The following is a 20,179-nucleotide window of genomic DNA, read 5'->3' on the forward strand; positions in this document are numbered from 1 at the left end:
ATACCATAGCTTCCTTTTAAAACATAGGTGTGGTGATAACTTGCATTTCTGAAAATGTTTTTATTCTGTCCTTACACCTGAATGATATATTTGCTGCAGATGTAATTCTTACTTGGAAATTGTGTTCCCTTAGAATTTTGAAACTTTTGCTGTGTTTTCTTTTAAGTTTCTTTGTTACCGTTGAGAAATCTGCCATCTGATTCCTGATATTTTGTATAAGATGTGGGGTTTTTTGTTTGTTTGTTTTTAATTTCCTTCCATGAAATTCTTTGCCTTTTCTCTTTATTCCTCATGTTTTGAAATTTTGCAATAACATGACCTAGGAACGTCTTTTTGCATGTATTTGCTAGATGTTTAGTGGCTCTTTCCAATTTGGAAACTCATGTACTTATGGTTTCTTTTGGAGGGGATCCTAACTTTTAAAAGAACTTCATCTTCTCCACTTTCTTTGTATTGTTTTCTTTGAAATTGCCCTTATTTGGATGTTGACTTTATTAACTATTCCTCTAATTTTCTTAGTATCTGAAAAGTAGAGTGACTTGCCTGAGGTCACACAACTAAAAAGTAGCAGAGCCTACATTCAGATGTACATCTACTTGCCTGCAGATCTGTTATTTTTCTTTATTTCATAGTGAATAGATATAGATTATCCTAGTGAAACATGCTACAAATGAAGTTGATCTGTATCAAATATTGTATTATGTTGTTAATATAAATGCTATGTTTAAAAGAAAAAAGTTCTTCCAGCAGGTAATATAGCATATTAGATCTAAAATAATTATGTTAGCAGCTGTATTAGGATTTTTCATACAATCAGACCAAATTAAGCACGTTACAATTTAGAAAAAGAAAAAGTATTAGTTCAGGGACTTCCCTGGCGCTTCCATTGCAGGAGGCATGGGTTCAATCCCTGGTCAGGGAACTAAGATCCCGCTGGCCGTGTGGTGCCCCCCCCCAAAAAAAGAAAAATGATTGGTTCTGATCCCACACACCTGTGTCACGGAAAATCTAAAAAAATTTGAGTCCTATCCTTGGCACCATGTAGAGATAGGGATTCTTGTATTTTCTTCTGCTGTACCGCATAGTCACAGAATGAGATAAGACAAGAAGTGAGGTACACTGCATTCCTATTTATGTACACAGGTTTCTGTTTCCTATTCATATACTAACCTGTTACTATGAATTCTTACAACTATAATGTATATAGCAGATATGATGTTTGTTGTACTATTTTTTTTTAATTGACTTGTGTTCCTCATAATATGGGAAAAGAAAAGAGTGATAGTATTGGAGGCCTAGCTGAGAAATGAGGGAGGTATCAAAACCAAACAGATTTTGATTTTTTTACTCATGAGATTTAAGTCTTATCTCATGCTAAGTAGCCTGACAATTTTTAAATTTCACAGTTCTCAAGAACTACAGTGTCTCTTACTTTCTCTTTGGTTGCATGGCTTGGAAGAAATCCCAAAACAACCCTCTCTAATATACTTATGGCTAGTTAGGTCTTTCTTTTTTTCATTTTAATTACACATAAATGAACAATGTCATTAAAAGCCTTTTTCTGAAGCATCATAGTTTAACATTTTTTTAAGAAATAGAATATTTCAAAATTGATATTGTAGCACAGTATACTTTTGCAAAGTGCTTTTGAGAAGGTAAATTTTACTGTCGCTGATTTTGGAAATGAAGATATTTGACTCTCCCTTATAAAGGTGGTCTTATCCTGGATTTCTGTTTTGGGATAACAGTTTCCTGAAGGAATACCACACTTTCATATTTGAATAAAAGATACTTTAAAGAACTCTTTAAAATATATTGATATGTATTTTATATTCATTAATCTTAATAAATTTAGTAGCAAAAAGAAAGTAAATATTCTGAATCTTTTTTTTCTATAGATCTCTATATGTTAACTGATATTAAAGGAAAAAGTCAGATTTCCTTTCAGTGCTGTATATCATAGCATGCATATTATAGTTAATGATGTTTATATAAAATCAGCTGTAAAGTTTATACTGTGTTCATCTTGGTGTATGTGTTCATTTATTTCTTTTGAACATTTAAAATATATTTATGTTCAAGATCCTTTTACATTATTAGGTTATTTCTGGTTCCTTTTGTTTATTGTGGCCACCAATTGTTTTTCTTGGTGATGGGCAAGTATATTTAGTAAACTTTGTCAGCAGATTACCTTCAGTGGGGAATTATATTATACAAGAATGTCCTGAGTGCCCTGCATTATGGATACATTCTTAACCGCATTTTTGTGGTTGTCACTACTAGGGCCTCATGGAGTTTGCCCATCATAGCCCAGGTAGTATAAATACAGTTTCCCTCTATATCTGTGGGGAACTGGTTCCAGGACCCCCACAGAGACCAAAATCCACGGATGCTTAGATCTCATATAAAATGGTGCAGTATTTGCATATAACTTATGTACATCCTTCTGTATATTTTTACGTACTTTAAAAGTATACTTTAAATCATCTCTAGGTTACATATAATACCTAATACAATGTACATGGTATATAAATGGTTGTAAATAAAATGTAAATGCTATCTAAATAGTGGCTGGTACGTAGAAATTTCAAGTTTTGCTTTTTGGAACTTTTTGGGTTTTTTCCTGAGTATTTTCCATCTAAGGTTGGTTGAATCAGTGCATGTGGAACCTGCAGGTACAGAGGGCTGACTGTATGGGCCTGATCTTTCTCTAGTGATTTCTATAGCCCAGGTAGTATAAATAAGGGCCTGATTTTTCTGTAGTGATTTTGTAGCCTGAGTGAATCCCTCACTCCCTGCTGTACTCCTGGACAAGCCAACAGAGATTTTCCTGTGGCTGTATACAGGCTGTTCTTTTTCTGGTCCACTATTTCATATAGGAAACTCAGTTTTAGTTCCCTATTATGAACAAACTGTAAACCCGAGCCTCTAAGATAAAAGTGTTTTCTTCTTGTAGCCCGTGGAGTTAGCTTTAATTCCTACTCTCCACCTTGGCTATGAATGTGTTCCCTCTTCATTTCTGGCACCTGGAAATTTCCCTTTCTTACTTCACATGTAATGATGTAGTTTAGAAATTTGTCTTTTTTTCCCCCTTAAGATTATATCAAACACTTCTCTACGTTTCTAGCAAGAGGAGGAGTTTCTGTATCTGTGCATCTTCACTGAAAGTCATAGGTGATTATCTTTACAGAGTTAACATAATTCAGAATGTTCCCTAAATCCTTATATTCATCTCTGCAGAAACTGACCTAATGTAGGTATTCAGGTGCATGCTATACATAAATTGCATTTTCCAGTAGTTACATGCGCACAGCTACATGTATAACTATTTCCCATTTAACTGTTTAATCTTATATCTTCATAAATTATAAACAAAGTGACATATCTAAGCATATTAAAATTTAAAAGTTGGAAGAGACAGAGTTCAAGAAGGCATAAAATATTAAGTGCATAGTTGTGAAATCATTTAATTGCTTAGGCAAGTGAAATTGATGATACTACCATTTTATGCAATCTTTTCTCTACCTTAAATTTATTTTCTTAATATCCGAAGAGTTCTATCCAAATGTGAGCCATCTTTCAGCATGTTTAACTTACTGCTTTGCTGTACAGTTTTGAATTCTACTGTTAATAACTGTATCTTTGAGCTTAAATGTGATATTTGCAAAAAGAAAGTTAGAACACTAATTTATAAATATAGTAATCAAGTTTGACAATTTGTTTTTGGAAATACGAAAGTAAACTTGTATGACTCAAATAAAAGTTTCTCCACTCTATTATAGACAGGGAACATTTCCAGGAACAGAAATATGAATAAAAATTATCTAGTGCTTTAAGAACTATGTCCTGGGATAGATACTTTATAAATTTATAGATTTTTTAAACTAAGACATTTCTTTTTATAGTTACTATAATGATTAAATATTTTAAGAAATGTAACCAGTTTTTATTTAATGTAAACTAGAATATTCTTTTGCTTTGTGTGTGAAGACATGTTGCAACATTTCCCTAGTTCAAGGTGAAAGCAGCTGTTACTGGAATATTCACCTCTTTGGCTACTTAAATGAAGAAAACAAACTTAAAAAAAAATTATTACAAATTGTGTAAATTCTATCTAAGTTTAAATTATCAGACAGTTTTTTGTAATGCAGCCTTTCACTGCTTTTTAAATTCTATTTTTTGTTTAGTGTAAATAAGTTAATTGTTAAATTAACTCATTTAATGTAACAAGACCATTTTTGTTTAAATATTAAGACTCATGTAATTTTGAACTCTCACTTATCTGATTAAAGTAAGCTGTACTTATGTAAAATTATTTTTATATTAAATTTAAAACTACATAGCCACAAATATAATGTGTTCTAGGTATTACATAGCCAACTTTCAAGTTTACCCTTAAAACATTTATTAATAATAATTATTATTTTGATTTGAAATGGGTTATATATTAAAATCTAACATAACAATTATAAAATAACTTTGAAGAAACATCAAAAAATAAAACATGTTTTGGTTAAGCCTCTATACACTGTTTAATTTTGAAAGTATCAGACCTACCTATGTATGTTGCATTTAAATGATGTTGACTTAAATTTTTTAAATTATCAAATCAAATATAATATTGATATTAAATTTTATAATTTAAGTACTTTCAGTACACTAGCTGAAACATTTCAAAATTGAGTACTTTAAAAAAAATTGACTACTTTGGTATTTTACAGTAGTCCTTTTACAGCAAGATTATTTTTTAATTTCCTCAAGTTAATTTTAAAGATTCTGGGAAACTACAATGAAGAAATTAAGGCCTTGTAGAAAATTATCTTAAATTTTTAAACATTATACATACGTGTCATATTGGGCATTAACTTCTTTTCGAATTAAATGGAAAAGTGTTCTCTAAAGCAAGCATTTTATGAGTAATTTATATAGTCTGTTTATAGAAGAATTTTAAGTTTGTTTTTATAGGGTCTGACTTTCTAGTGTTTCCAAAATGAAAAGATATTTTTTTAAAAGACATAAAATAAAAAGTTGATTTTGTTTATGGTGGTCTATTTCTAGGAATTCTAAACCCAAATCTCATTCAGCATATCAGTAGCATATATGAGCACATCAGCTGCCTGTAGCCTGGTCCAAATCTGAGCAAAACAGGTAACTTTAATTATCTGTTGGGCTCTTTTTAAATGTCACAGATTTCAGTCTCTGGATGTCTCACATTAAAAAGTACAAAAAAGAGTGGTATGTTTACCTTTGTCTTGTTCCTTTTGTTGCTTTTCCACCTGCGCAGTTGGAGTCCTGCCTGTGAGAGAAAAACTGAGTACCATCTGTAATGTTTTATTCAAATTTTATTTGTCTCTGTCTTATAGTTCACAGGATAATTTCTGTACGGTTTTCATTTAGTTAACTTAATTGAAAGCCACATAATGAAGTCAAATAAGTTAAAGTTATCGTTTTGTTGTTAATATCAAATGAGAAGAACAAATTTCTTACCTCACCCCTGGAGAATCCAGTTCTGCCTGTTAGCTGCGTTTTCTTTAGATTAAAGTAAGATTGTTTTCAGTGGAGCTAGTTGGTAACAGGAAGTCCTTGTTAAACTGCCTAGATGTACTTGGCACAGGCTCTGTAGTTCCAGTCCTATATTACATATAAAGTACATTACTCACAAAAGAGGGGGTTCGTAATTAAGCAAAGATTACTTTGTTTTCCTTAGGTATGAAAACTTGCTAAGTGTATGGAATTGGGAATAAATAGGAATGGAAAGAACCTTGGGTAAGGCTTTTTGTTCAGTTTATTTAAAATGATTTAATTCCATCTTATTTTAGGGAATTCCAAGAACTTAACTCAGAAAATTACCAAATTTCAGAACTACAACAGCCAGAAAAGAGTTCATGTCTTTAAACCTGCCACCTTACCTTTCTTTTTAGTATGCCTGCTATTTTTAAGTTTCTTTCATAGTTTTCCATATCAAAAACTAAAATTGTACAGCACTATATGTTATGCTATTTATTATATCAATATAACAATTCAAAATTAATTTTTACCAGAGTGAAATATTTGTAGGAAAAATCAGAAATAAAATTTCTCTCACACAACTAAATTTTCTTACATTCCCTTTTTCTCTGCCTGAGTTGTTATGATTTGAGGGTGAGAGGAGGGACATTGCTATAATATCTATCAAAATAACATCTGTATTTATTCTTTGGTTTAGTAGTCCTACTTCCTGGAGTCTGTTCCCAAAATAAGAAATAACATCTTCACACACTTTATTCCTCACAGCCCTCTTTGTAAAATCAAGACATTGGGAACAACCCATGATGAAACATCTATATAATGAACATTTTGTTCATTAATAAAGAGTATAGTAATAAATAAGATTTCTTTATACTACTTCAGAGTAATTTTAGGATTTACTGTTTTTAAAAAAAGCATGGTGATGCACAAAAGTGCATCTAACTTTCGAGGAAGAACAGGAGGGTAGAGATACACGCACATAAACACCCCGTAGCCAGCCAATAGCAGTGCATATCCATAGTGCCCAAATTGTGGTCTTTAAAATACCATTTCCCCCATGTACATGTTTATATTATTAAAAAAAAACAAAATCAGTGGGAGGATGAATTAAAAACTAATGAAACCGCTTATACTGTTGGTGGATGTGAATTGGTACAGCCACTATGGAGAACAGTATGGAGGTTCCTCAAAAAACTAAAAATAGAGTTACCATATGGTCCAGCAATCCCACTTCTGGGCGTATATCCAGAAAAGACCAAAAACTCTAATTCAAAAAGATATATGCACCCCCAATGTTCATAGCAGTACTATTTACAATAGCCATGACATGGAAACAACCTAAATGTCCATCGACAGATAAATGGATAAAAAGATGTGGTATGTATATATATAAATGAATAATGGAATGCTATTAGGCCATAAAAAATGAAATAATGCCATTTGCAGCAACATGGATGGACCATGGACCTACAGATCATCATACTAAGTGAAGTAAGTCAGAGAAAGACAAATATATGATATCACTTATATGTGGAATATAAAAAAAAATACAAATGAACTTATTTACAAAGCAGAAATAGACTCACAGACATAGAAAACAAACTTATGGTTGCCAAGGGGAAGGAGGGGAGGGATAAATTGGGAATTGGGGATTAATAGATACATACTACTATATATAAAATAGATAAAAAAACAAGGACCTACTGTATAGCACAGGGGAGTGTATTCAATATCTTGTAATAAACTATAATGGAAAAGAATCTGAAAAAGTATATATATGTACACATATATGTATAACTGAATCACTGCTGTACACCTGAAGCATTGTAAATCACTTACAATTAAAAATAGTATAATAATCAATAAAGAAAAAAAACTAATGAAAATGGTTACCTATAGGAGACTAGGAAGAATAGTGGAAAAGAGAGAGAGAGGGAAAATATTTTTTTCTGATTTCATTTTGTTTTTATAGTTTGAATTTGGAACCATATAAGTGTTTTAAAAATTAAATCTTAACATAAAGAATAAAACTATCTTTAAAAAACAAAAGCAGCCTGAAACAAATGAACCTAGTTATGTATCTAGATGGTGGCATAACCACACAGAGAAGGATTACTTCAAATAATTTTAGAATCAGTATTTTGACTGCATCTCTTGTGGGATATATCTTATAGACAAGAATAACCACAAAGGGATCTTAATGTGCATTAAGTAGTGTTATTTTTAGTAATAATGTTGGTATTATTATGTTGAAACTCATAGGAGAGAGCAAATAGTTAATGATGGCGTTATTAGGAGCTGTAGTTTTCAGCATAAGGAAAAAGGTACAAATTAAGAAGCTAAGTAAAAACTTGGTAATATTTGATTTAAAATGGAAAAATCAGTATGACCTCATGACTTAATTTTTTCTTTCTTAAAAACTATATTTTTCCTAGCTTTGTCCACTGAAATGGTCTAGGAGCAATGGCAAGTCAATAACGATAAATGTCCAGAAGTGCCCAGATTGTGGTCTTTAAAATACCAGTTCATACTAAAAGGAACCAGGGCTCTTTAGGGAATTGGATGAGTTCAGGTCTGGACCATTGTTTCTTACAAAAAAGCAAAGAAGCTATCAAAGACTCTTGGAGTTGTACCAAAAGAAAACAGGAGCCAGCACAAAAGGGACTCCCACTAACCAAAAATGGGTAACTTTGAGCCTCAAAAAGAACAGTAACTATAATAAGTTGAAACATCTAATATATTTTAAAAATCCATGAGTCCATAATGATATCTCCCACAAACCAAAGAAAGCAACTTGATCACCTTTGGAGGTTAGTAGGACATCAGTTCATTATTATGAAAATTAGGAAATGAAGGCAAAGGATCAAATATTTATCTTGACTTTTCTCTGAATTGTACTTGAGTCACCAAGTAGTTAAAGAAAACTTACTTTTTAGCAAAAATCCAGCTAGTTAGTGCAAATGGAATACAGGAATACAGAACTAAAAAAGTCATGATTTTATAGCCACTTATATGATAATGGTATTAAACACAGGTCATTAATGGTTGCTAAAACCATTAGATGAAAGTTTAACGGAAAACCTTATTTTGGACAAATCAGGCTGACTGCAGCCTGAATCCATGGATCCATTTAACCATCATTGAAAGTGGTGCACTCAGATATTAAATGCCTCCTAAGTACTAGCAGCATCTATGAAATATGCTTGCCAAAATATTTCAACTTGAAAGCCATCCAGCCTGTATATTTAACTACTAGATGCAGGAAATACAGGGTGTGTATGTTAAATGACTTCATAAGGAAGATATCAGCCAAATCCTAAACATGGGAGATTCTATAGAAAAGTGACTTGTTTTGTTTTACAGATAGATGTCATGGGAGGAAAAGAAGTGTTGGTCATAGTGTTGCAGGAATGGGAGGTGTTGGCGTCGGGGGTGATACTGATTCAAAAACAGTTAAAAGAATAAATTGTAGTAATATGTATCTGGTTTGGATCTGGATTTGGACATAGCACTTGTAAAAAGATATTGAGGAATATTAATTTTTTTAAGAACTTAGGTGTGATAGTGATATTGTAATATTTTTTAATTTTTAAATTATGGGGTGACGTGATATGACTGATGGGGGGAAGTGGAAGATACGTAGATGAGCAAGAATGGTACAAAACTGATAATTTTTAAAGATAGGTGATAGGGTTCATTAATTTTACTATGTACTTATTAAATAATATATATTTGCCTGAAACATATATCAAACCCTGACCAAGACAGTGTTTTATTCAACTTTTTGACCTCTGCCATCTGATAGGCAAATAGTGGTATTTTGTGGTAATTCCTTTTTTTTTTTTTTTTTTTTTTTGCGGTATGTGGGCCTCTCACTGTTGTGGCCTCTCCCGTTGCGGAGCACAGGCTCCGGACGCGCAGGCCCAGCGGCCGTGGCTCATGGGCCCCGCCGCTCCGCAGCATGTGGGGTCCTCCCGGACCGGGGCACGAACCCGCGTCCCCTACATCGGCAGGCGGACTCTCAACCACTGCGCCACCAGGGAAGCCCCCTATTTTTTTTAAACTTATTTTGTTTTTTTCATTTGTTGTTCCTCAGTTTGTTCCTAATTGAGTGTAAGGTTTTCTATGCACAGTGCTATGCTAAGTAAATCAGATAAAAGTGGCCTCACTTCTCCAGTAAATTGCACATTTATGTGGACACACTCACACGGTGGAAATACAGGTGAGCTCAAATAATACAAGCTCTGAATGAATATTTGGGTATTTAAAGCATGATACAGATTGTATTTAAGAAGAAAAGGACATGGGATAAGAGCCTTTACATCATGATGCAGTGTATTTTAAGGGAAGGATATAATTAATGTGAAAGTTGGAATTGATGGCTGAGTGCTGTGGAAACTAGTCCACTTCTTTTTCTATTTGTACTTTTTTTGTTGGCCTGTTGACCTATTGCTTGTTTTCTTGACACTTCTCTTTACCTGATTTCCTTTTTATAGGCCAATTCTTACAGACTTACTTTAGCGGCAATAAAAAGGAAAAATGAAATAAATTGTACACTACTCTCTAAAACCAGTATGTTCTGTAATGAGTAGGGTTAAAACTTTGGAATAAGAACATGGTCAAAACAATCTTTTAAGTGGCTGTCTGATTATATATTTGCTATAAAACTACTTATGTCTCTCTAGGTTGGCAAATAAACAAGATAAGGAAGGGGCTTTAGGAGAAGCTGATGTGATTGAATGCCTGTCTCTGGAAAAACTGGTCAATGAGCACAAGTGCTTATGTCAAATAGTAAGTTTTGGGGGTTCTGCCCTATGAATTATGTTCGGTATAACTTAGTTTTTCTAAAGGTGATAAGCAATTAGGGGGTAGGTAGCTAACAAAATAATTTATTAGTGTTTTTTTTTTTTTTTTTTTTTTGATATGCGGGCCTCTCACTGTTGCGGTCTCTCTCATTGCGGAGCACAGGCTCCGGACGCGCAGGCTCAGCGGCCATGGTTCATGGGCCCAGCCGCTCTGCGGCATGTGGGATCTTCCCGGACCGGGGCACGAACCCGTGTCCCCTGCATCAGCAGGCGGACTCTCAACCACTGCGCCACCAGGGAAGCCCTTTATTAGTGTTTTTAAAAATTTTTTTTAACCTGTTCTCACTGTTTTTTTAACAGTTCTCACTGTTCATTTGATATTATTTATTACAGTGATATTTGTTTTCTATTTAGTTGTTACTGACTTCTATAAGCTATCTTTCATGATTTCAAAGACTTTAGGTTTGCTCTTTGTTTAAGACATTGCTGACAGGACCTGTAAGCTATACAAACATGTCATGCTGTAAATTTTATAAAATGGTAAAAGTATAAATACAAAATTTATACTTAGGGGAAGTTTATAATGAATTTTAAAAAATTATATCAGGAGAGTTATCATACAGTCTTGAGAAGATGGACTGAGGATTTAATCATTTATTCTGGTTTCAGAAAATGATTGTTAGGCTGTCAATCGTAAAAGATGGTTACTGGGAACTCCCCGGCGGTCCAGTGGTTAAGATTCCGCACTTTCATTGCCAAGGGTGCAGGTTCGATCTCTGGTTGGGGAACTATGATTCCACAAGCTGTGCGGTGCAGCAAAAAAAAAAAAAAAAGGGCTTCCCGGGTGGCGCAGTGGTTGAGAGTCAGCCTGCCGATGCAGGGGACACGGGTTCGTGCCCCGGTCCGGGAAGATTCCACATGCCGCGGAGCGGCTGGGCCTGTAAGCCATGGCCGTTGAGCCTGTGCGTCCAGAGGCTGCGCTCCGCAACGGGAGAGACCACAACAGTGAGAGGCCCGCGTACCGCAATAAATAAATAAATATATATATAAAAAAAGATGCGTACTGCCGTAAATTCCCTGGTATAACAAATTAAAACTTTCTGCGATTTTTAATAAGTAAAAGTATTTTTCTTCTGTAAGTTCAGTTTTGTCAGTGAGTTCGTTTAAAATTTAACTGTCAACTTTTTGTGTCATAATCGCTCTCAAAACTTACAGATATGATCCATAAAATATTTCCACTCCTACGTACATACTAATGTAGTGATCATTTCAAAGGTGTGTTTTGTAAGTTGAAGCAGGTGCTTCATATCATTAATTTAATGGGTTAATTAATTTTGATTCGCCAGTAATTATATCTTAATGGTTTGTCAATAAATTTTTGTAGAGATCTTTTAGTTTTAATCTTTAAGTCAAACAAATTGCTGTTTTTAAGGAACCTTGTTCAGCAGTCTTGGGATATGGAAAGAAAATTGACAAGTCCATTAAAAAAGGCCTTTATTGGCTGCTACATATCATTGCAAGAGACTTTGATGCCTTAAATGAGCGCATCCAAAAAGACACAGCAGAACAACGTGCTCTTGAGGAACAAGAGAACCGAGAGCGGGCTGAGAGAGTACGAAAATTACGAGAAGAAAGGTAAGTAGGTTAATTTTGTAGCACAGTGCATATGAAAAATCAAAAACACCACACTTTTATTAATAATTTTTTTAGTTTTGTCTATTTAGGTTCCTCTTTTTGTATGAAGGAAGATACTAGGTAAATTTTTTATTTCTGTAGACCTGCACAAGTTTGGTTGATAGGGTTCTAAGTTTGGTTGATAGCACAATTGGCATCTAGTGGGAAGAGGCCAGGGATGCTGCTAAACATTCTATGATGCACAGGACAGTTTCCCATAGCAAAGAATATGTCAGTAGACTGAGAAATCCTTCATTAGTCTCAGCAAAGATAGAAGGTAAGCAGTGAGTGGATCAGCCAGCTGAAGCAAAATCTGATCTTCAACACTTGTTTTGTCTGAAAGTGGACTAAATTGCACTATCTCAGGTTTTAAAACATGCTTTTAAAATTATTTTAAAAATATGTTGCCTAAAGGGAAATTTTAAAAATAAGTTTAGCAAACTCTAAATTAAAAAAAAATGTTTATGTAAATTCTACCACAGAATCAGTTATAATAATGTTAATGCTGGAAGAAAGTACTCAGATTTGATTAGAGGTTGAATTTAGTTCTTAATCCCAAGATTTCTCTTTCTTTCTCCACTGACATGGCAGGAGAGGGAAGAAACAAAAAGATTTCTAAGTGAGCTCCTGTGAGATCCAAAGTGGTCTTCCATCTACCTAAGTAATATTGGCCTTCCATTTGCTTTAACAGTTGCAGCCTGGTAGGCAAGAACACACTAACTGCCCTTGGTGAGGTGCTCCTTTATGCTGTCAAGGAAATCCTCTGATTACTGGTATCTTTCATTTAATTCAGAGATAGGACTTAAAGGAAAATATTTGGAGAGATAACTCTTCTGTCCTCAAGGGCTCAATAACATGAGTAGGTCAGTCATCTCAGTCTCTCTTGATAACAATATGAGGTTTTAGTTCCTATGAGAATCTTTATTTTCTATTCTAGTGTATATTTTCATGATATAAAGCTCAGTACAACCAGTCATTCATACAAATATGCCTTCCGTGTATTTATAAAAATAAAATATATGGCCATACTTTTCTAAAGGCTTCTTTGCTTTTTCTCTACTTAGAAGAACAAAAAGAAAAAAAAATTGAGCTGGGTAAAAGAAATCTAATTAGTATTTTTTTTCAAGTTTTTACTTTTTCCATAAAGATATTCCAAGTCATGTTATGGCAGGCTTTTCTGGTACCCCATTCCCCTTTCCTCCTTTCTCCTAGGCATGCCACTTGTGGTCTGAGTCGTCTTCTGTTGAACAGAGACTGCATAATTAAATTTAGACAGGAATAATTAAAAAAAAACTTTTTATTGTTAAATACAATCTAATAGGTTTGGATTTTTTGTTGGTTTGGATATTTTTGAAAAAACAGTAAAACAAGCTATTATTGGTATCTGAAAATAGTATATTAATACCAGATACCTGAAATTGCTTACTAATAAATGAGTAACATTAATGACTGTTGGGACTTCCCTAGTGGTGCAGTGGTTGAGAGTCCGCCTGCCAATGCAGGGGACACGGGTTCGAGCCCTGGCCCGGGAAGATCCCACATGCCACAGAGCAACTAAGCCCATGCACCACAACTACTGAGCCTGCGCTCTAGAGCCCGCAAGCCACAACTGCTGAGCCTGTGTGCCACAACTACTGAAGCCCGCATGCCTAGAGCACGTGCTCAGCAAAAAAGGGGCCACTGCAATGAGAAGCCCACACACTGCAATGAAGAGTGGCCCGTGCTCACCACAACCAGAGAAAGCCCGCGCACAGCAACAAAGACCCAACGCAGCCAAAAATAAAAACAAATTAAAAAAAAATAATGATTGTCCTGTAAGTATGTTTATATACAGAGTGCTTTCACATATATTACTTTACCTGAAATAACCCTATGAACTATGTATTTTATCCACATTTATGGGAAGGCAGAGGCTCAGGTATCCAGATAGATATCCAAGGTCACAGAAGTAGTAAATTGCAGATCTCTAAATTTTGGCTTCCTAGGTTCAGAATGAAAGTATATATCTTTCCATCATAGAACTTAATTAATAAGTGCTGTAGTAATGAACGTTGACATTGTTTTACTATATACTATTGTTATACAGTCTAGTTGCAGATCTACAATGGTTATGTTCCTATCTTCAGCTGCTTCTTTTAGTAACTTATTACCTTCATCTATGGGGCAACATTAGCTTTAAATCACAGAGTAATGAAATTCTCAGTAGTAACTAATATAGAAAAACTTATTTAATCTAAGTGATATAGGGCAGCTTATTTCTATAGCCTCTTCTACTTATGCAAAGCAACAGTTGTTATCTAGTTCATTTATGATATATAACTAGACACAGCTCTTAAGATGAAGGTTAACAACAGGACTTATTTATCTGGTTAACATCAGTGAAGAGGACAGCATTTGTTTGGGAGGGTAATTAATAAATTGATAAATATAAACCCTTGTTACATAGAAAAATAATTAATATGCATCACTGATGTTAAGAACTCAATCATAGGGAATGTCATTTTTGTCAGCATTTCTTTTTTTTTTTTATTTCTCTCTCTCTCTCTCTCTCTCTCTTTCTTTTTGGCTGCGTTGGGTCTTCATTGCTGCGTGCAGGCTTTCTCGAGTTGCAGCCAGTGGGGTCTACTCTTCGTTGTGGTGCATGGGCTTCTCATTGCGATGGCTTCTCTTTGTTGTGGAGCGCAGGCTCTAGGCACGCAGGCTTCAGTAGTTGTGGCACACGGGCTCAGTAGTTGTGGCTTGCTGGCTGTAGAGCACAGGCTCAGTTGTTGTGGCACACGGGCATAGTTGCTCTGCGGCATGTGGGATCTTCCTGGACCAGGGATCGAACCCATGTCCCCTACCTTGGCAGGCAGATTATTAACCACTGCACCACCAGGGAAGTCCTGTCAGCATTTCTTTCTTTTAAAATTAAAATGATTAATCTTTACATGGGGATAGTGGCCTGTTACCTGCATAAAGATATCTGAAAATCTCTCAGTAATTCAAAGCCATGTCCAGATGTTTAAATTACTGAATTCAATAGCCTTAAACCTATTGGAAATGTTCTTAAACATGGTTCAGCATTTTCTCATAAGGAATTCCGATTTTTTTCCCTCAAACAATAGAGAACAAAGAGAGCGAGAGCAGGCTGAACTCGATGGAACCAGTGGTCTGGCTGAGTTGGACCCAGAACCAATTATTGTTAATCCTTTCCAGCCGATAACATCTGTAATCATTGAGGTATGGATGGTGGCAAATGTAATTTTTATGTCTTAAGTTATAAAGTTGGAAGTTCAGAAAGGAGGCAGGGAGCTAGAAGTATTTCACCAGAGGTTGATTATTTGTAAAAGAAATTAAATGGGGGAGATGGGTTAAAGGTTTGCTGCTTTTTCTTCCTCTTCAAATTTACCTTCTGATCTAGTATAAAAAGGGAAGATGACTTCAGAATTAACTGAGAATGAAAATAAAGATTGAATGTAGCAATTATCACAGTTACTGTTCTGATAAATTTTTCTTGTCACTTATTTCATATGATAATAGTATGTTGACTCATATTTACATTATCTTTATCCCTGTATTGCTATTACTATCCCTTTACAGTAATATTTAGATGCTTATGGTGCATTATAGTACATAAATGATTTTCTAGTTATTTTCCTAGGATACTTAATGTTTGAGACTATAATAAATTCTCTTATATCTGAATATTATTTATTTTAATTTTAAATGTCAGAAGTTTTACCAAAATTAATGTGTAGATTTTAATCATGAAGAAGTTATGGGGTTTTGTGCGTGTGTGTGTGTGTGTGTGTCCGTGTCCCCGTGTCTGTCTCTCTGTGTCTTTGTTTTCATTTGCTACTGGTGTTTGGAGTTTGCATTGGCCCTGCTTTAATCACCTTCAGCAGCTATTCCTCCTCAGTGACAGAGCTTCCTAAATCTCCTCTCCGTTCCCTCAGAGCTTAATGTGGCAGGTGGCTTGCTGGACCCGCCTGTATGTTCTCTATTCCTCTTCCCTGTCACTGCCTCCTTCCACACAGGTACTCATCCGGAAAAGTGGATGATTATTTCTTCCTTGGGGCTGCTGCTGAGGAGGGAGGCAGCTCCACAGGTAAGAAGATGAGTGTAGAGTTTTTGGTGTTGCTTTGTGTTTGCCAAATAGTTGGTAATATGAGATATTTGGTCTGAAGTTAGTTAGATACTAGAAGGTTAGCTGTATTTAATCTTTTTATTAACCCCATTGCATTTACCTTAAGCGTGTGCTTTTCTAAGTATAGTAAAGCAGTCTTAATAACTTGAGCTATTGTTTTGTGTCCATACTATTAAATATTGTGTTTGTCAAGTTTTATATTCTTTTAAAAATATTGGTAGAGGAAAAGAAAATCAAGTTTGGTTTTTTACTTTGAAACATTGATTTACTCTATATTTGTAATAAAGCTCACCTTATAGATAATGACCAATTATTTTATAGTACCATGGTTGTAAATTACTTAGAAGGCCTTAGCACTTCTACCAACATTGTATTTTTCACGATATAAAGATATGAACAATACTGGTATACAGCACAGAATATCTTATATTGAAGTCCCTGAATTAATTAGTGGCATGGGGAAAGTACAGTTATTATGCTTTTAAAATACAGTAATTTTAAGAAGATCATCAGTAAAGGAATGAAATAAATGGAAATAAATTATCCATAGTCTCTCTTCTTCACCAGGCAAATTTTCTTTTCTTCCCCAAAAAACTTCTCCTTTAAAATATTACCTTACATTCATTCCTTTGATTTTATCACAGACAATAAAAATGGTGAGATATTGGTTCCAGAATAGATAAACAGATCAATGAAACAATAGTAACAAACCAAATTATATATAAGCATTTAGTGTAAGATAAATGTGGCATTTCAAATCTGGGAGAAAAGGATATTGGGACAACTGAACAGTCATTCGGAAAAAAGTAAAATTATTGAACACTGTATACCAAATTAAATTTCAAAAGACTTAAATGTATAAAAAAAGAAGACTTAAAAATACTCACATAATACAGTTAGACATTGGTATATACTTGGAGGAGGTTGAAACTTTCAAAGCAGGACAATGAGGCCACAAATCATAAAGTGAAAAATAGGTAGATCGTATTATATTCAGTATTTAAAGAGATGTTCTACAGAGTTAAAGACAAAAAAAACCCCAAGCTAATCCTAATGAAAAATATTTGAGACCCAGGAAACAACAACAAAAAACCCTTAAAAAATTACTGTGTAAATAATGAGACTCTAGTAGAAAAACGAGCATTGGGTTATCATGGGTAGTTCTTTAAAGAAAAAAGGCAATAAGCATATTTAATAACTTATCTTCAGTTGTATTGATAATAAAAATATTCAATGATAAATCAACACTGAGGTAAAAAATATTTATTAGTTTGGCAGAGATGTAAAAGATTGATAATGATTAAAAAAGCATTAAAAAAGATGTCACGGGGAGGACTTCCCTGGCAGTCCAGTGGTTAAAACTCTGTGGTTCCACTGTAGGGGGTGTGGGTTCGATCCCTGGTTGGGGAATTAAAATCCCACGTGCCGAGTGGCGAGGCCAAAAAAAAAAAAAAAGATATGGGAAAATACACTCTCTCAACCCTTTGCCTGTGGTGTAATTTTACTTTAGTTTTTCTGAAGGAAAGTTTGTAGTATGGCACATTTAAAAATGTGCTTACTCATTGATCCAACAGCTTGACTGTTAGGAATTTATTCTAAAGAAGTAATTCAATGATTATATTTCTTATAATAGTGAAAGGTTGAAAATCACTTCTTTGTCCATTGATTGGATATTGGTAAAATAAGATGATAGAACCATTCAAAACGATTGTATAATTGATGAAAGTAGTAATGGCTTACACATATAGCATTATATAATATTTTCATAGCTAACACTTTATTATGTATGTGTCATGCAATATTCTAAGCACTTTATAGGTTCATTGACAAAGAAAGAAATGTATATTCTTAAATTAAAATTTCAATTCTTTTTTGTTTAAAAATATACATAAATATGTATATATAGACAATCAATCACATTTATGTATGTTTGTGGATGGTGTATGTCTGTACATGTGTGGGGTAGGCAAAGAAAAGCACCTCTTTGTGACTATACGTCAAACAGTGGTCATCTCTAGATTGTGAAATTACTGGTAATATTTGTTTTCTTTCTTTATACTATCTCTGTTTTCTGAATGTTTGACATTTAGCATGCTTTAATTATAGACTCAACAAATAATTTTTTAATAGAAATATCACATTGCCTGGAAGTTACAGAATGCTCTTGGATTATTTGATTTCTCCCTGAATACTATCTTAGATATGACTATTATATTAAAAATGATATATTTCATTTTTGTCAGAATGAAAAAAAACTTGAAAGAGAGAAAAAGAGGCAAAATATGGAGGAAGACAGTGATGGCTGTCCCCTGAAACATAAAATGGACCATGAGCAAATAGAGACACAGAGCCAGATCAGTGACAGTAGCCAAAAAAACAATGGGTTTGGAATAGTAGAAAATTATAAGGAGGCATTAACACAGCAGTTGGAAAATGAAGATGAGACAGACCAGCAGTCATCAGAATCAGGTGATAAATCTAGTTATTAAAAATATATATACTTATTTATTTTTATATTTATTTTATTTATTTTTAAGTTTTATATATTACATATAACATAAATAATGTATATAAAACTTAAAAATACCTCTTTCATTTGTCATGATTATTTTCATAAAAAATGTATCACAAGATTTTTCATCTCCAAATGCGTTATTTATCATGGTTTTCTCTTGAATTTTAGGTAATCATTAGTCAGTTTGCTAATTTATGTTTTTATTCATGATGCCTTAAAATCTAGTCCTTTGTAACTTAAAAGAATTTCAGCTGAAAATTCATTTTCAAAAATTTGGAATATTGCACAGCCCCAGGAATCTTTGGAACATATTTAAAACCTTTAAAGCTTTTGGAGGTTTGTTTTGTTTTTCTTAATCCTCATAATGTTATGATCAGCATCATTTCCTTTATTTGCTTGTTATTTCTATAGGATGCAGACATAATCAATTGAACATTTTGAAAGTTTTATCAAATAGCCATATTACTCTTATTTTAATATTATACAACATCTTCAATTCATAATTATTTTACTTTTTCTAAGTGGTTATGTAATTTAACAGGAAGTTCACATCTTTTGGTATCATAGAGAGAGCCTCTGCCTTTGGACTCAAGACATCCTGCGGTAGCATCCAGACTTTCTCACCTACTAGATATATGTTACGTTATATAGTGTTCTTCAGTCTTCGTTTCCTCTCTAAAATGGGGTTGTCATCTTTTTTTTCACCAGGCTTTTAGGTTTACTTATAATAAAAGTAACCCTATGGTGTTCCTAGCACAGGGCCTGACACATGGGAAATACCCAATAATCATTGCTTCCTTGCCATTCCTAGTTAGCAGTATGGTTCCATGGTATATAAGAACTTTTGTACAGTATCAAAGAGTTTATGAAAATAAGATCTCAGTCCCTGAGCTGCAGATTAGCTCAATGGATATTTTGCTATATAGAAATAATTAGATTTGAAAGTTATAGTTTTGTAATTTGGGAAGTTAGGGTAGCCACATTTGTACCCATATTGCTCTATCAACAGTGTAAAACAAAAAGTAGACTTAAAGTGGCCTCTCAATATATTGGAAGAACTCTTTCAAACACTAATATGTTGTTAAAGAACAAAACGATTTGGTAGATGATTTGAAAATATTATTTAACACAGCACTATGCTATTTACCATAGCAGTCCTCGGGTATATTATTCTCATTATACAGAATAGGAAACCAGGGCCTTGGAGAGGTTGAGTAATTTAAGATCATACGTCTCATCTGTGGCTGTACTGAGACACACTTCCCTCAACTTCAGGTCCTCTGCTTCGTATCCTATGCTTGTCCATGACCCTGTTCTACTGCCCATCCGAAAGTACCATATGGTTCTGGAGGTTCTCTTTCCTTTCTCCCTGCTGTAAAGCTTACAGCTTTAATTGTAAAAAGATGTCTCTGTTTCTATCTAGAGTAAAATGTCTCAAGTGATACTAATTTACTTAGAAAAATAATGTTTCTAAATATATTTGTATTTCTCATTGCTTTATAGGTTTCATAGATGTTGGCTGCTTGTTGTGTAACAGATAATTTCCAT

General features: G+C 33.9%; 2 protein-coding genes across 5 annotated transcripts in view; one reads left to right on the forward strand and one right to left on the reverse strand.

The window, feature by feature from the left end:
- Positions 1–5,503, reverse strand: part of STX19 (syntaxin 19) — a 41,180-nt gene extending 35,677 nt beyond the window's left edge. For 2 of the 3 annotated variants that reach the window (XR_009519230.1, XR_009519229.1), the window contains exon 1: positions 5,246–5,274. The gene's annotated coding sequence lies outside the window, so the exon portion shown is untranslated. Of the gene's footprint in view, positions 1–5,245; positions 5,293–5,487 lie in introns of those variants that run through there. The other variant, XM_060010496.1, reaches the window with a different exon arrangement.
- ARL13B (ARF like GTPase 13B) overlaps positions 1–20,179 on the forward strand; it is a 76,186-nt gene that overhangs the window by 42,010 nt on the left and 13,997 nt on the right. For both annotated transcript variants that reach the window (XM_060010494.1, XM_060010495.1), the window contains exons 4-7: positions 10,194–10,299; positions 11,746–11,948; positions 15,095–15,209; positions 18,360–18,585. In XM_060010494.1, coding sequence (XP_059866477.1) covers positions 10,194–10,299; positions 11,746–11,948; positions 15,095–15,209; positions 18,360–18,585 — 650 coding nt within the window. The remainder of the gene's footprint in view (positions 1–10,193; positions 10,300–11,745; positions 11,949–15,094; positions 15,210–18,359; positions 18,586–20,179) is intronic.

This window comes from Delphinus delphis, chromosome 4 (assembly GCF_949987515.2).
Source record: "Delphinus delphis chromosome 4, mDelDel1.2, whole genome shotgun sequence".
NCBI lineage: Eukaryota > Metazoa > Chordata > Mammalia > Artiodactyla > Delphinidae > Delphinus > Delphinus delphis.